Source organism: Chiroxiphia lanceolata, unplaced genomic scaffold (genome assembly GCF_009829145.1).
Source record: "Chiroxiphia lanceolata isolate bChiLan1 unplaced genomic scaffold, bChiLan1.pri scaffold_61_arrow_ctg1, whole genome shotgun sequence".
NCBI classification, from domain to species: Eukaryota; Metazoa; Chordata; class Aves; order Passeriformes; family Pipridae; genus Chiroxiphia; species Chiroxiphia lanceolata.
The window spans coordinates 74,063-89,240 of NW_022476528.1; the positions used below are offsets into that span (position 1 = coordinate 74,063).

The following is a 15,178-nucleotide window of genomic DNA, read 5'->3' on the forward strand; positions in this document are numbered from 1 at the left end:
TGGGGGGTCCTGGGGGCGTTTTGGGGGGTCCTGGGGGGGTTTTGGGGGGTCCTGGGGGGGGGTTGGGGTCCTGGGGGGGTTTTGGGGGGTCCTGAGGGGAAATTTGGGGGTACTGGGGAGGAAATTTGGGGGTCCTGGGGGGGGTTGGGGGGTCTTGGGGGGGTTTTGGGGGGCCCTGAGAGGAAATTTGGGGTCCTGGGGGGTTTTGGGGGATCCGGGGGGGTTTGGGGGGTCCCTAAAAAGAGATTGGGGGGGGGGGAGTCTGGGGGGGGGAAATTTGGGGTCCTGGGGGGGGGGGGGTTGGGGGGTCCTGGGGGGAAAACTTGGGGGGTTTTGGGGGGTCTTGGGGAGGAAATTTGGGGTCCGGGGGGGGGAATTTGGGGTTTTGGGGGGTCCTGGGGGTCGGGGGGAGGGGGAAATTTGGGGGGTCCCTGGGGAGGTTTTGGGGGGGTCTCAGGAGGGTCCTGGGGAGGGGGGGGGAAATTTGGGATCCTGGGGGGGTTTTGGGGGGTCTTGGGGGTGTTTTTGGGGGGTCCTGGGGGTGTTTTTGGGGTCCCAGGGGTGTTTTTGGGGTCCTGGGGGTGTTTTTGGGGGTCCTGGGGGTGTTTTTGGGGTCCCGAGGGCGTTCCCGTGGGTGGGGGCGGGGCCATCTCCCTCTCCATCCCCTCCCCCTCCCTCGCTCCGCCCCTCCCCCCCGCCCCTCCCCCCCCTCTCCGCCCCCCCCTTTTCCCCCCCCTCCCCCCCCCATCGCCCAATGGAGCTTTAACGGCGCCGGGAGCGGGAGCGGACCCGGGGGGGAACAGGTAGGACTTGGGGGGGGGTCCCCAACCCCCCCGACCCCCCCCCCCCCCCCCGCCCCTCCCCCCCCCCCCCCCCTCAGCGAATCCTCAGGTGGGGGGAGGGGAAAACCCGCGACCCCCCCAAACGCCCCCCCCGGGGGTCTCCCCCCTCCCCCACCCCCCCGCGGACCCCCCGCGGCCCCTCCCCCACCTCTCACCCCCCCCCCCGCGACCCCCCGGCCCCTCCCCCACCTCTGTTTTTTGGGGGGAAAAACGGCGGATTTGGGGATTTTCGGGGGGGGTGGGTTTTTTTTGGGGGGGGGGGAGGGGCGCGGGGTCGTTATCACCGGGGGGGGGAGGGGGGATGAACCCACCACCCCCCCCTTTTCCTCCCGAAATTCCCCAAAATCGCTGGAAAACCGGGAAAAAAATCGGGAGATTCCGGCTGGGAACAGGTGGGTGGGAGGGGGGAGGGGGGGGAAGGGGGGGCTCGATTCCCGAATTTCGCCCGAATTCCCAAAAAAAACCCCCCCAAATTCCACGGAAACCCCCCCATCCCTCCCCATTATCCCAAATTTCCCCCCCCAAATCCCGAAAATCCCCCGAATCCCCCCAAATTCCCCCATTTTCCCCCCCGTTTTTTCCCTGATTTCCCCAAAATTCCCCCCCAGGATTCCCAAAAATTCCCCCAAATCTCCCAAAATTCCCCCAAATCTCCCAAAATTCCCCCCCATCCCTCCAAATTTTCCCCGATTTCCCCCCAAATCCCGAAAAATTCCCTCGAATTTCCTCCCAAATCCTCCCAATCCCCCCAAACTCCCCCATTTTCCCCCCGTTTTTTCCCTGATTTCCCCCCAAATCTCCCAAATTCCCCCCAGATTCCCAAAAAATCTCCCAAAATTCCCCCTCATCCCTTGAAATTTTCCCCGATTTCCCCCCAAATCCCGAAAAATTCCTTGGAATTCCCTCCCAAATCCCCCCGAATTTCCCCAAACTCCCCCATTTTCCCCCCATTTTTTCCCTGATTTCTCCCCTAAATCTCCCGAATTCCCAAAAAATCCCCCCAAATTCCTCCCTTTCCTCCCAAATTCCCCCCCCCCCAATCCCGGGAATTCCTCCAAATTCCTCCTGAATTCCCCCAAACTCCCCCAGATTCCCACATTTTTCCCTCCTTTCCCCCGAATTCCCCCCAAAAATCCACAAAATTCCTCAGATTTGCCCCCAAATTCCCCAAAATTCCCCCAAATTCCCCCGAATTCCACAGAAATTCCTCCCAGTTGCTCCCAAATTCTCCCGATTTCCCCAAATTCCCTCTGATTTCCCCAAATTTCATTGTTAATTTCCCCCAAATCCCCTCATTTTTCCCCCCAGATTTTCCCAAATTCCTCAATTTTCCCCAAATTTCCCCATTTTTTCCCCCCGTTTTTCCCCAAATTCCCTCAAAACCCCCCAAATTCTCTCAAGTCTCCCCCAATTTCCCCAAATTCCCCCCAAATTCCTCCTCTTTCCTCCCAAATTCCCGAAATTCGCTCCCATTTCCCGAATTCCCCCCAAATCCCCTCGGATTTTCCCCAAATTCCCACGATTTCCTCCCTCGTTTCCCACAAATTCCCCCCCCCCCCGAAAAACGCCCCCGAATTCCCAATATTTTGGTCCCAAATCCCCACAAATTTCCCCCCATTTCCCCAAATTCCCCCCAAAAATCTCCCCGAATTCTTTCTAAATTCCCCCAAATTCCCCCCGAAATTCCCCCAAATTCCCTCAATTCCTACAAATTCCCCCCCAAAATTCCCTGAAATTCCCCCAAATTCCTGCAATTCCCACAAACCTTCCCCCAAATCCCCCAAATTTTCCTCCATTTCCCCCAAATTCCCCCCAAATCCCCCAAATTCCCCCCAAATTCCCCCCAAATTCCCCCAAATTCCCCCCAAAATCCCCTCAAATCCCCCCCAAATTCCCCCAAATTCCCTCAATTCCTACAAATTCCTCCCTCCAAATTCCCTGAAATTCCCCCAAATTCCTGCAATTCCCACAAACCTTCCCCCAAATCCCCCGAATTCCCCCCAAATTCCCCCCAAAATCCCCCCCAAATCCCCCCAAATTCCCCCCGGAATTCCCCCAAATTTTCCTCAGATTCTCCCGAATTCCCCAAATCCCCCCAAAATTCCCCCCCCAAATCATCCAAATTCCTGCAAATTTCTCCCTGGATCTCCCAAATTCCTGCGAATTCTCCCCAAAATTCCCCCCAAAATTCCCCAAATCCCCCCAAAATTCCCCCCAAACCCCTTTTTTTCCCCCTTTCCCCCCCCTTCCCCCCCTCCCTTTTTCCCTGCTCTGGATCCTCCTCGGAAAACCCGGATTTGCCGTTGTCCCAAATCCCGGCTTTTCTCCCCAAATCCTTTCGTTTTTAATCCCCTGGTTAAAAAAAAAAACCACAAAACCACGGATTTTCCGAGGGCAAAACACGGGATTTCGGGGCCGTTGGCGCCCAAAAATCACCGTTTTTAGGGATTTTCGGGGAATTTGGGATTAATCCCGACCCATCCCGGGCCCCCCCCCGGGGGTTGGAAAACCGGAATTCCGGGGGCAAGTCCCTCGAATTGGGGCGAATCCGTCGGAATTCAGGAAAATCCCCCTGAAAATTGGGGTGAATCCGTCGGGATTTGGGAAAATCCCCCTGAAAATTGGGGCGAATCCGTCGGGATTTGGGAAAATCCCCCCAAAATTGGGGCGAATCCATCGGGATTTAGGGAAAATCCCCCTGAAAATTGGGGTGAATCCATCGGGATTTAGGAAAATCCCCCTGAAAATTGGGGCGAATCCGTCGGGATTTGGGAAAATCCCCCCAAAATTGGGGCGAATCCATCGGGATTTAGGGAAAATCCCCCTGAAAATTGGGGTGAATCCATCGGGATTTAGGAAAATCCCCCCAAAATTGGGGCGAATCCATCGGGATTTGGGAAAATCCCCCCCCACCCCGATGTGGGGCTGAACCTGACCCCCAAGTGTCGTCCCCCCCCAACCCCCCCATCCCTTTTCCAGGGGTTTTTCCGGCTCGTTCCGGAGGTTTTGAAAGGGTTTAATTAACGGGGGGGGGGTAATTAAGGGATTAATTAATGGGATTAATTAGGGCGGGGAGGGGAGGGGGGGAGGGCAGAGCAAGGGGGGTCCTGTGGGGCAGAGTTGTGGGGCTGGAATGGGGCTGGAATGGGGTTGGAATGGGGCTGTGGGGCCGAGTTATGGGGCAGAGTTGTGGGGCAGAGTTGTGGGGCTGCAATGAGGTTGGAATGGGGTTGGAATGGGGCTGTGGGGCAGAGTTATGGGGCAGAGTTGTGGGGCTGGAATGAGATTGGAATGGGGCTGGAATGGGGCTGTGGGGCCGAGTTATGGGGCAGAGTTGTGGGGCTGCAATGGGGCTGGAATGGGGTTGGAATGGGGCCAAGTTATGGGGCAGAGCTGTGGGGCTGAGCTGTAGGGCTGGAATGGGGCTGGAATGGGGTTGTGGGGCTGAGTTATGGGGCTGAGCTGTGGGGCTGGAATGGGGCTGGAATGGGGTTGTGGGGCTGAGTTATGGGGCTGAGCTGTGGGGCTGGAATGGGGCAGTTCCGGGGCAGGGAAGAGGGGGATGTGTGGGGTGAGGTGTGGGGCAGAGCGAGGGGGATGTGTGGGGCAGTTCTGGGGGTGAAGTGGGGCTGTGGGGCTGAGCTGTGGGGCTGCAATGGGGCAGTTCTGGGGCAGGGAAAGGGGGGTGTAGGGCTGAGTTCTGGGGCAGAGCAGGGGGATGTGTGGGGCAGGGGGGCACAGTTATGGGGTGAAGTGGGGCTGCGGGGCTGAGCTCTGGGGTGGAGTTCTGGGGCAGAGCAGGGGGGAATGTGTGGGGCAGAGCCCCCCCCGGCCCCACAGCGCTGCCCCACGGGCCGCCCTGCCCTGCTCTGTGGGGCTGGGATGGATCCAGGATGGATCTGTGGGGCCAGGATGGATCTGTGGGGCTGGGATTGATCTGTGGGGCCGGGATGGATCTGGGATTGATCTGTGGGGCCAGGATGTGGGGCTGGGATGGATCCAGGATGGATCTGTGGGGCCAGGATGGATCTGTGGGGCTGGGATTGATCTGTGGGGCTGGGATGGATCTGGGATTGATCTGTGGGGCCGGGATGTGGGACTGGGATGGATCTGTGGGGCTGGGATGAATCCAAGATGGATCCGTGGGGCCAGGATTGATCTGTGGGGCCGGGATGGATCCATGGGGCTGGGATGTGGGGCTGGGATGGATCCGTGGGGCCGGGATGTGGGGCCGGGATGGATCCGGGATGGTCCTTCCCCCCCCCCTCCCCCGATGGTTTTGGGTTCCCCCCCCCCTCCATCCCCGTTTCCATGGAAACCGCGCGGTTGCCGAGGAGGAGCCGGGAACGCCCCCGCACCCAAAACCCCCCCCCCGGAACGGGGAGCGACCCCCGGGGCCAGCCCGGCCCCACAGATCCATCCCAGCCCCACAGATCCATCCCAGTCCCATATCCCAGCCCCACAGATCCATCCCAGCCCCACAGATCGGACCCAGCCCCACAGATCAGACCCAGCCCCACAGATCCATCCCAGTCCCATATCCCAGCCCCACAGATCTGACCCACAGATCCCTCCCGAACTCCCAAAACCTCCCCAGAACAGGGAGCGACCCCCAGAGTGAGCCCGGACCCACAGATCAGACCCAGACCCACAGATGCCATCCAGACCCACAAATCCCATCCAGACCCACAGATCCCACCCACAGATCGATCCCGGCCCCACAGATCAGACCCAGACCCACAGATCCCACCCACAGATCCCTCTCGAACCCCCAAACCTCCCCCCGAACAGGGACCGACCCCTGGAGCAAGCCCAGACCCACAGATCCCACCCAGCCCCACAGATCTGTCCCTGACCCACAGATCCCACCCACAGATTGATCCCCGAACCCCCCCCCCCGGAACAGGAAGCAAGCCCCGGAGTGAGCCCAGCCCCCCAGATCCATCCCAGCCCCCCAGATCCATCCCAGCCCCCCAGATCCATCCCAGCCCCACAGATCTGTCCCTGACCCACAGATCCATCCCAGCCCCACATCCCAACCCCACAGCCCACCCAGGCCTCCCACCCCTCATTCTGACCCCGCTGTGCCCCCACAGCCTCTTCCCCTCCCCTCACAGCCCCACGGATCCACCCCAGCCCCACAGATCCACCCCGACCCAACAGATCCATCCCGATCCCACAGCTCAGCCCCATAGATCCGTGCCAGCTCCTCGCATCCATCACAACCCCACGGATCCACCTCAGCCCCACGGATCCATCCCGACCCCACGGATCCATCCTGACCCCCATCCTGCCCCACTGAGCCCTCCCTCCCCCCACAGCCTCTCCACCCCCGCCATGGCTGGATCCCAACCCCACGGATCCACCCCAGCCCCACGGATCCATCCCAATCCCACATCCCACCCCCCATCCCACCTCACTGACCCCTCCCTCCCCCTGCAGCCTCTCCGCCCCCACCATGGCCACCTTGGGCCCCACGGATCCATCCCAGCCCCACGGATCCATCCCAATCCCACATCCCAATCCCACATCCCGCCCCATTGACCCCTCCCTGCCCTCCTTCCCCCTGCAGCCTCTCTGCCCCCGCCATGGCTGGATCCCACCCCCACGGATCCATCCCAACCCCACATCCCAACCCCACATCCCAACCCCACATCCCGCCCCACTGATCCCTCCTTCCCCCCGCAGCCTCTCCGCCCCCGTCATGGCTGGATCCCAACCCCACGGATCCATCCCACCCCCATGGATCCATCCCAACCCCACATCCCAACCCCACATCCCAACCCCACATCCCACCCCCACATCCCAACCCCACATCCCAACCCCACATCCCGCCCCACTGATCCCTCCTTCCCCCCCGCAGCCTCTCCGCCCCCGCCATGGCTGGATCCCACCCCCACGGATCCATCCCAACCCCACATCCCAACCCCACATCCCACCCCCATGGATCCATCCCACATCCCGCCCCACTGACCCCTCCCCTCCCCCCGCAGCCTCTCCGCCCCCGCCATGGCCGCCGTGGGCGCGGCGGCGGCCGCCTGGCTCCTGGTGGCCCCGCGGCTCTCCGGGGCGTCCCCCGATGGCTCCGCCACCAACGGGACGTGCCGCGGCTCGGCGCGGTGCCAGCCCGGCGTCCTCCTGCCCGTGTGGCAGCCGGACGAGCCGGCGGCGGGCGACAAGGCGGCGCGGGCCATCGTCTACTTCGTGGCCATGATGTACCTGTTCCTGGGCGTGTCCATCATCGCCGACCGCTTCATGGCCTCCATCGAGGTGATCACGTCGCGCGAGAAGGAGATCACGGTGACCAAGGCCAACGGCGAGACCAGCGTGGGCACCGTGCGCATCTGGAACGAGACGGTCTCCAACCTGACGCTGATGGCGCTCGGCTCGTCGGCGCCCGAGATCCTGCTCTCGCTCATCGAGGTGTGCGGGCACCGCTTCCAGGCGGGCGAGCTGGGCCCCGGCACCATCGTGGGCAGCGCCGCCTTCAACATGTTCGTGGTGATCGCCGTGTGCGTCTACGCCATCCCGGCGGGCGAGAGCCGCCGCATCAAGCACCTGCGCGTCTTCTTCGTCACGGCCTCCTGGAGCATCTTCGCCTACATCTGGCTCTACCTCATCCTGGCCGTCATCACGCCGGGCGTGGTGCAGGTGTGGGAGGCCTTCCTCACCCTGCTCTTCTTCCCGGCCTGCGTCGTCTTCGCCTGGGCGGCCGACAAGCGCCTGCTCTTCTACAAGTACGTCTACAAGCGCTACCGCGCCGACCCGCGCAGCGGCATCATCATCGGCGCCGAGGCCGAGCGCCCGCCCAAGGACGTGGAGGCCGACGGCGGCTTCCCCGCGGCGCCGGCCCCGCCGGAGCCCGAGGGCTCGGCGGCGTCGCCGTCGCCCACGCCCGAGGAGCGGGAGCTGGACGAGAGCCGGCGCGAGGTCATCCAGATCCTCAAGGACCTCAAGCAGAAGCACCCGGAGAAGGAGCTGGAGCAGCTGGTGGACGCCGCCAACTACGTGGCGCTGGTGCACCAGCAGAAGAGCCGCGCCTTCTACCGCATCCAGGCCACGCGCCTCATGACCGGCGCCGGCAACGTGCTGAAGAAGCACGCGGCCGAGGCGGCGCGGCGCTCGCCGGCGGCGCCGGGCGAGGACGACGAGGAGGAGGAGGAGGACGAGGCCTGCAGCCGCATCTTCTTCGAGCCCTGCCTCTACCACTGCCTGGAGAACTGCGGCTCGGTGACGCTGGCCGTGGCCTGCGAGCAGGGCGTGGGCGCCAACCAGACCTTCTACGTGGACTTCCGCACCGAGGACGGCTCGGCCAAGGCGGGCTCGGACTACGAGTACAGCGAGGGCACCCTCATCTTCAAGCCGGGCGAGACGCGCAAGGAGCTGGCCATCGGCATCATCGACGACGACATCTTCGAGGAGGACGAGCACTTCTTCGTGCGCCTGCTCAACCTGCGCGTGGGCGACGCCGAGGGCATGTTCGAGGCCGACAACGAGGAGCACCCCAAGGGCAAGCTGGTGGCGCCGCTGGTGGCCACCGTCACCATCCTGGACGACGACCACGCCGGCATCTTCGGGTTCCGCGAGCGCTCGGTGCGCGTCAGCGAGTGCCAGGGCAAGGTGGAGGTGACGGTGGTGCGCAGCTCCGGCGCCCGCGGCACCGTCATGGTGCCCTTCAGGACCGTCGAGGGGACCGCCCGCGGCGGGGGCGTCGACTACGAGGACGCCAGCGGGGAGCTCGAGTTCCGAAACGACGAGACGGCGTGAGGAGAACGGGGGGGACGGGTCATGGATGGATGGATGGATGGATGGATGGATGGGTGAAGGATGGATCATGGATGGATGGATCACGGATGGTGGATGGATCATGGATGGGTGGGTGAAGGATGGATCATGGATGGATCATGGATGGGTCATAGATGGATCGTGGATGGATCGTGGGTGGATGGATGGATGATGGATGGATGGATGGATGAAGGGTGGATGATGGATGGATGGATCCTGGATGGATCCTGGATGGATGGATGATGGATGGATGATTGATGGATGGGTGAAGGGTGGATGATGGATGGATCATGGATGGATGGATGGGTGAAGGATGGATCATGGATGGATGGTGGATGGATGATGGATGGGTGAAGAATGGATCCCGGATGGATGGATCATGGATGGATGGATGGATGGACGGATCAGGGATGGATCATGGATGGATGGATGGACGGATCAGGGATGGATGGATGGATGAAGGGTGGATTGTGGATGGATGATGGATGGGTGAAGAATGGATCCCGGATGGATGGATCATGGATGGTGGATGGATCATGGATGGATGGGTGAAGGATCATGGATGGATGAGTGAAAGATGGATGGATGATGGATGGATCATGGACAGATGGATGGATGGATGGGTGAAGGATGGATCATGGATGGATGGATGGATCATGGATGGATGGATCATGGATGGATGGATGGGTGAAGGACGGATGGATGGAAATGCAAGAAGAGGGTTGGGTCACTGGTTGGATGGGTGGATGATGACGATGATGACGATGATGATGATGATGATGATGATGATGACGATGATGACGATGATGATGATGATGATGATGATGACGATGATGATGGTGATGGTGACCACGTGTCCCGCCCCAGGAAGACGCTGCAGGTGAAGATCGTGGATGACGAGGAGTACGAGAAGAAGGAGAACTTCTTCATCGAGCTGGGCGCGCCGCGCTGGCTCAAGCGCGGCATCTCGGGTACGGGGACACCCAGGGGTCACCCAGGGGTCACCCAGGGGTCACGGGGGCCACCCAGGGGTCACTGGGCCACTGCAGGGCCACCTAGGGGTCACAGGGGCCACCAAGGGGTCACGGGGGCCACTGAGGGGTCACGGGGCCACTGTGGGGCCACCCAGGGGTCACAGGGGCCACCAAGGGGTCACGGGACCACTGTGGGGTCACGAGGCCACCGATGGGTCATGGGGGCCACCAAGGGGTCACAGGGGCCACCAGGGAGTCATGGGGGCCACCGAGGGGTCACAGGGCCACCGAGGGGTCATGGGGCCACTGCAGGGCCACTGTTGGGTCATGGGGGCCACCAAGGGGTCACAGGGGCCACCCAGGGGTCACGGGGGCCACCGAGGGTTCACGGGACCACTGTGGGGCCACCTGGGGGTCACAGGGGCCACCGAGGGGTCACAGGGGCCACCGAGGGGTCACGGGGCCACTGAGAGGTCACGGGGGCCACCGAGGGGTAATGGGGGCCACCAAGGGGTCACAGGGGCCACCAGGGAGTCATGGGGGCCACCGAGGGGTCACGGGGCCACCGAGGGGTCATGGGGCCACTGCAGGGCCACTAATGGGTCACGGGGTCACCGAGGGGTCATGGGAGCCACTGAGGGGTCACAGGGGCCACTGAGGGGTCACGGGGGCCACCAAGAGGTCATGGGGCCACTGCAGGGCCACTGATGGGTCACGGGGCCACCAAGGGGTCACAGGGGCCACCACGGGGTCACGGGGCCACCGAGGGGTCACGGGGCTCTCACCACTGTCCCCTCCTGTCCCCACAGCTCTGCTGCTCGCCCAAGGTAGGAGCCTTCGGCCTCGGCCCCGGACGCGCCCCGTGACCGTGGATGTCCCCGTGACCGTGTATGTCCCCGTGTCCCCACCACGTGTCCTCATGGCCCCGTGGCCCTCACGGCGTCCCCAAAGTGTCCCCATCCCCATGACCCCCATTGTGTCCCCGTGTCCCTCTGTGTGTCCCCATCCCAATGTCCCTCTGGTGTCCCCGTGTCCCCTCTTGTGTCCCCATGTCCCCATGTCCCCTGTTGTGTCCCAGTGTCCCCATCCCCATGACCCCCATTGTGTCCCTGTGTCCCCCTGGGTGTCCCCATGACTCCTGGGTGTCCCCATGACCCCCATTGTGTCCCCATGACCCCCGTTGTGTCCCTGTTGTGTCCCCATGACCCCTGGGTGTCCCCATGACCCCCGTTGTGTCCCCATGACCCCTGTTGTGTCCCTGTTGTGTCCCCATGACCCCTGGGTGTCCCCATGACCCCCGTTGTGTCCCTGTTGTGTCCCCATGACCTCTGGGTGTCCCCATGACCCCCGTTGTGTCCCTGTTGTGTCCCCATGACCCCCGTTGTGTCCCCATGACCCCATGACCCCTGTTGTGTCCCTGTTGTGTCCCCATGACCCCTGGGTGTCCCCATGACCCCTCTTGTGTCCCCATGACCCCTCTTGTGTCCCCATAACCCCTGTTGTGTCCCCATGACCCCCGTTGTGTCCCTGGTGTGTCCCCATGACCCCCGTTGTGTCCCTGGTGTGTCCCTATGACCCCTGTTGTGTCCCTGTTGTGTCCCCATGACTCCTGGGTGTCCCCATGACCCCCCTTGTGTCCTCATGACCCCCGTTGTGTCCCTGTTGTGTCCCCATGACCCCTGGGTGTCCCCATGACCCCTGGGTGTCCCCATGACCCCCGTTGTGTCCCTGTTGTGTCCCCATGACCCCCGTTGTGTCCCCATGACCCCTGTTGTGTCCCTGTTGTGTCCCCATGACCCCTGGGTGTCCCCATGACCCCTCTTGTGTCCCCATGACCCCTCTTGTGTCCCCATAACCCCTGTTGTGTCCCCATGACCCCCGTTGTGTCCCTGGTGTGTCCCCATGACCCCCGTTGTGTCCCTGGTGTGTCCCTATGACCCCTCTTGTGTCCCTGTTGTGTCCCCATGACCCCTGGGTGTCCCCATGACCCCCGCTGTGTCCCTGTTGTCCCCCATGCTGTCCCAGGGGACGGGGAGCGGGCTCTGTCGGCCGAGGAGGAGGAGGCTCGGCGAATCGCCGACATGGGCAAACCCATCCTGGGCGAGAACCGGCGCCTCGAGGTCGTCATCGAGGAGTCCTACGACTTCAAGGTGGCCCTGGGGGGACACGGGGGGGACACGGGGGGGGGGGGTGGGGGACACTTCCTGACCCCCCTCCCCTCCCATTGTCCCCCCCAGAACACGGTGGACAAGCTGATGAAGAAAACCAACCTGGCCACCGTCATCGGCACCCACTCGTGGAGGGAGCAGTTCCTCGAGGCCGTCACCGTCAGCGCAGGTGCCCACGGGGTCCCCAGGGTCCCCTCAGGGTCCCCTCGGGGTCCCCAGGGTCCCCTCAATGTCCCCAGTGTCCCCTCGGGGTCCCCAGGGCCCCCTTGATGTCCCCAGTGTCCCCTCAGGGTCCCCTCAGGGTCTCCAGGGTCCCCTCAATGTCCCCAGTGTCCCCTCAGGGTCCCCTCGGGTTCCCCAGGGTCCCCTCAATGTTCCCAGTGTCCCCTCAGGGTCCACAGGGCCCCCTTGATGTCCCCAATGTCCCCTCGGGGTCCCCCCAGTATCCCCAAGGTCACCGTCACCGCAGGTGCCCACGGGGGACCCTCGATGTCCCCAGTGTCCCCTCGGCGTCCCCAGGGTCCCCTCGATGTCCTCAGTGTCCCCTCACAGTCCCCAGGGTCCCCTCGGGGTCCCCAGGGTCCCCTCAATGTCCCCAATGTCCCCTCAGTGTCCCCAGTGTCCCCCCAGTATCCCCAAGGTCACCATCACTGCAGGTGTCCCCAGGGTCCCCTCGGGGTCCCCAGGGTCCCCTCAATGTCCTCAATGTCCCCTCACAGTCCCCAGGGTCCCCTCGGGGTCCCCCCAGTATCCCCAAGGTCACCTTGACGTCCCCCAAGTCCCGTCAGGCTCCCCCACGTCCTCTCAATGTCCCCTCAGTGTCCCCAATGTCCCCTCGGGGTCCCCAATGTCCACTCCTTGGCCACCACCCTGGGGACCCTCCCCCTGGTGCCACCATCCCCATCCCTACCCTGGGGACCCTCCCCCCAGTGCCACCACCCCTCGTCCCCCCCCTTGCAGGTGACGAGGACGACGAGGACGAGGGCCGGGAGGAGCGGCTGCCGTCGTGCTTCGACTACGTGATGCACTTCCTGACGGTCTTCTGGAAGGTTCTCTTCGCCTGCGTCCCCCCCACGGCGCTGCTGGGGGGCTGGGCGGCCTTCGGCGTCTCCATCCTCCTCCTCGCCCTCCTCACCGCCCTCATCGGGGACCTCGCGGCGCATTTCGGCTGCACCCTCGGCCTCAAGGACTCCGTCAACGCCGTCGTCTTCGTGGCCTTGGGCACGTCCATCCCGGGTGAGGGGACACCGTGGGGACACCGTGGGGACATCATGGGGACATGGGGACATCATGGGGATAATGGGGTGGGATAAGGGGCAGGACAAGGGAGATGGACAAGGAACTCAAGGACTCCGTCAACGCCGTCGTCTTCGTGGCCTTGGGCACGTCCATCCCGGGTGAGGGGACACCATGGGGACACCGTGGGGACATCATGGGGACATTGGGATGTCATGGGGACATCATGGGGACATCATGGGGATAATGGGGTGGGATAAGGGGCAGGACAAGGGAGATGGACAGGGAACTCAAGGACTCCGTCAACGCCGTCGTCTTCGTGGCCTTGGGTACGTCCATCCCGGGTGAGGGGACACCATGGGGACACCATGGGGACATCATGGGGACATGGGGATGTCATGGGGACATGGGGATGTCATGGGGACATCATGGGGACACAGGGACATGGGCACGAGGGGGTGGGATGGGGACAGGACAAGGGAGATGGACCCAGGGACTCCGTCGGCGCCGTCGTCTTCATGGCCTTGGGCGCCTCCAACGCCCCCAAAGACCCAAATGTCCCCAATGTCCCCAACACCGTCACAGTGTCCCCGTGGCCGTGTCACATCCCATCACCCAACACCCTCAGTGTCCCCAACACCCCCAATGTCCCCAACACCCCCAACGTCCCCAACACCCCCAATGTCCCCATGTCCCCAACGTCCCCAACACACCCAACACCCCAAATGTCCTCAACACCCCCAATGTCCCCATGTCCCCAATGTCCCAGTGTCCCCAATGTCCCCAACACCCCAAATGTCCCCAATGTCCCCAACACTCCCAATGACCCCAACGTCCCCAACACCCCCAGCGTCCCCAAGACCCTCAATGTCCCCAACATTCCCAATGCCCCCAATGTCCCCAACACCCCAAATTTCCCCAACGTCCCCAACACCCCCAACATCCCCAACACCCCCAGCGTCCCCAAGACCCTCAATGTCCCCAAGACCCTCAATGTCCCCAACATTCCCAATGCCCCCAATGTCCCCAAGACCCTCGATGTCCCCAACATTCCCAGTGCCCCCAACGTCCCCATTACCCTCAGTGTCTCCAATGCCCCCAATGTCCCCAACATCCCCAATGACCCAAGTGGTCTCAACGTCCCCAACGTCCCCAACACCCCCAACGTCCCCAATGACCCAAATGTCCCCACCGTCCCCAACACCCCCAACACCCCCAACACCCCCAACGCCCCCCACACCCCCGCCGCCCCCAACGTGCCCCCGCCGTGCCCGCAGACACGTTCGCCAGCCGCGTGGCCGCCCTGCAGGACCCGTGCGCCGACGCGTCCATCGGGAACGTGACGGGCTCCAACGCCGTCAACGTGTTCCTGGGGCTGGGCCTGGCCTGGTCGGTGGCCGCCGTGTACTGGGCGGCGCAGGGACGCCCCTTCCTGGTGCCGCCGGGCACGCTGGCCTTCCCCGTCACCCTCTTCACCATCTTCGCCTTCCTCGCCATCGGGGTCCTGCTCTACCGGCGCCGGGCGCCCATCGGGGGCGAGCTGGGGGGGCCCCGCGCCCCCAAAGTGCTCACGGCCGCGCTCTTCCTCCTGCTCTGGCTGCTCTACGTGCTCTTCGCCAGCCTCGAGGCCTACTGCCACATCCAGGGCTTCTAGGGGGACACCCAGGGCCACCAGGGGCCACCCAGGGCCACCCCCTGTCCTACTGCCACATCCAGGGCTTCTAAGGGGACACCCAGGGCCACCCCATCTCCTACTGCCACATCCAGGGCTTCTAGGGGGACACCCGGGGCCACCCCATCTCCTACTGCCACATCCAGGGCTTCTAGGGGGACACCCAGGGTCACCTCATCTCCTACTGCCACATCCAGGGCTTTAGGGGGACACCCAGGGCCACCCGGGGTCACCCAGGGTCATCCCCTGTCCTACTGCCACATCCAGGGCTTTAGGGGGACACCCGGGGTCACCCGGGGTCACCCAGGGCCACCTCCTGTCCTACTGCCACATCCAGGGCTTCTGGGGAGCACTGGGAGGGACTGGGGGGCACTGGGAGCACTGGAGAGGACTGGGGGGCAATGAAGAGCACTGGGGGGCACTGGGAGGCACTGGGGGGCACTGGAGGGGACTGGGGGGGCACTGGGGGGCACTGGGAGGGACTGAGGGGCACTGGGAGGC

At 63.4% G+C, this 15,178-nt stretch overlaps 1 protein-coding gene across 4 annotated transcripts; it reads left to right on the top strand.

The window, feature by feature from the left end:
• The first annotated feature begins 734 nt into the window (after positions 1-734).
• On the top strand, positions 735-15,116 carry SLC8A2 (solute carrier family 8 member A2). Of its 4 annotated transcripts, none has more exons than XM_032677478.1 (9): positions 735-803; positions 6,836-8,605; positions 9,495-9,598; positions 10,411-10,428; positions 11,627-11,751; positions 11,839-11,938; positions 12,730-13,005; positions 14,283-14,703; positions 14,742-15,116. In XM_032677478.1, exons 2-8 carry the CDS (start codon positions 6,852-6,854, stop codon positions 14,657-14,659), a joined length of 2,754 nt encoding a protein of 917 aa, XP_032533369.1. In that variant the 5' UTR covers positions 735-803; positions 6,836-6,851; the 3' UTR covers positions 14,660-14,703; positions 14,742-15,116. The 4 variants fall into 4 exon arrangements, with proteins under 4 accessions (XP_032533369.1, XP_032533367.1, XP_032533366.1 ...); XM_032677476.1 differs by having other exon boundaries at positions 14,283-14,690; positions 14,783-15,116; XM_032677475.1 differs by having other exon boundaries at positions 14,283-15,116.
• Positions 15,117-15,178: the final 62 nt, after the last annotated feature.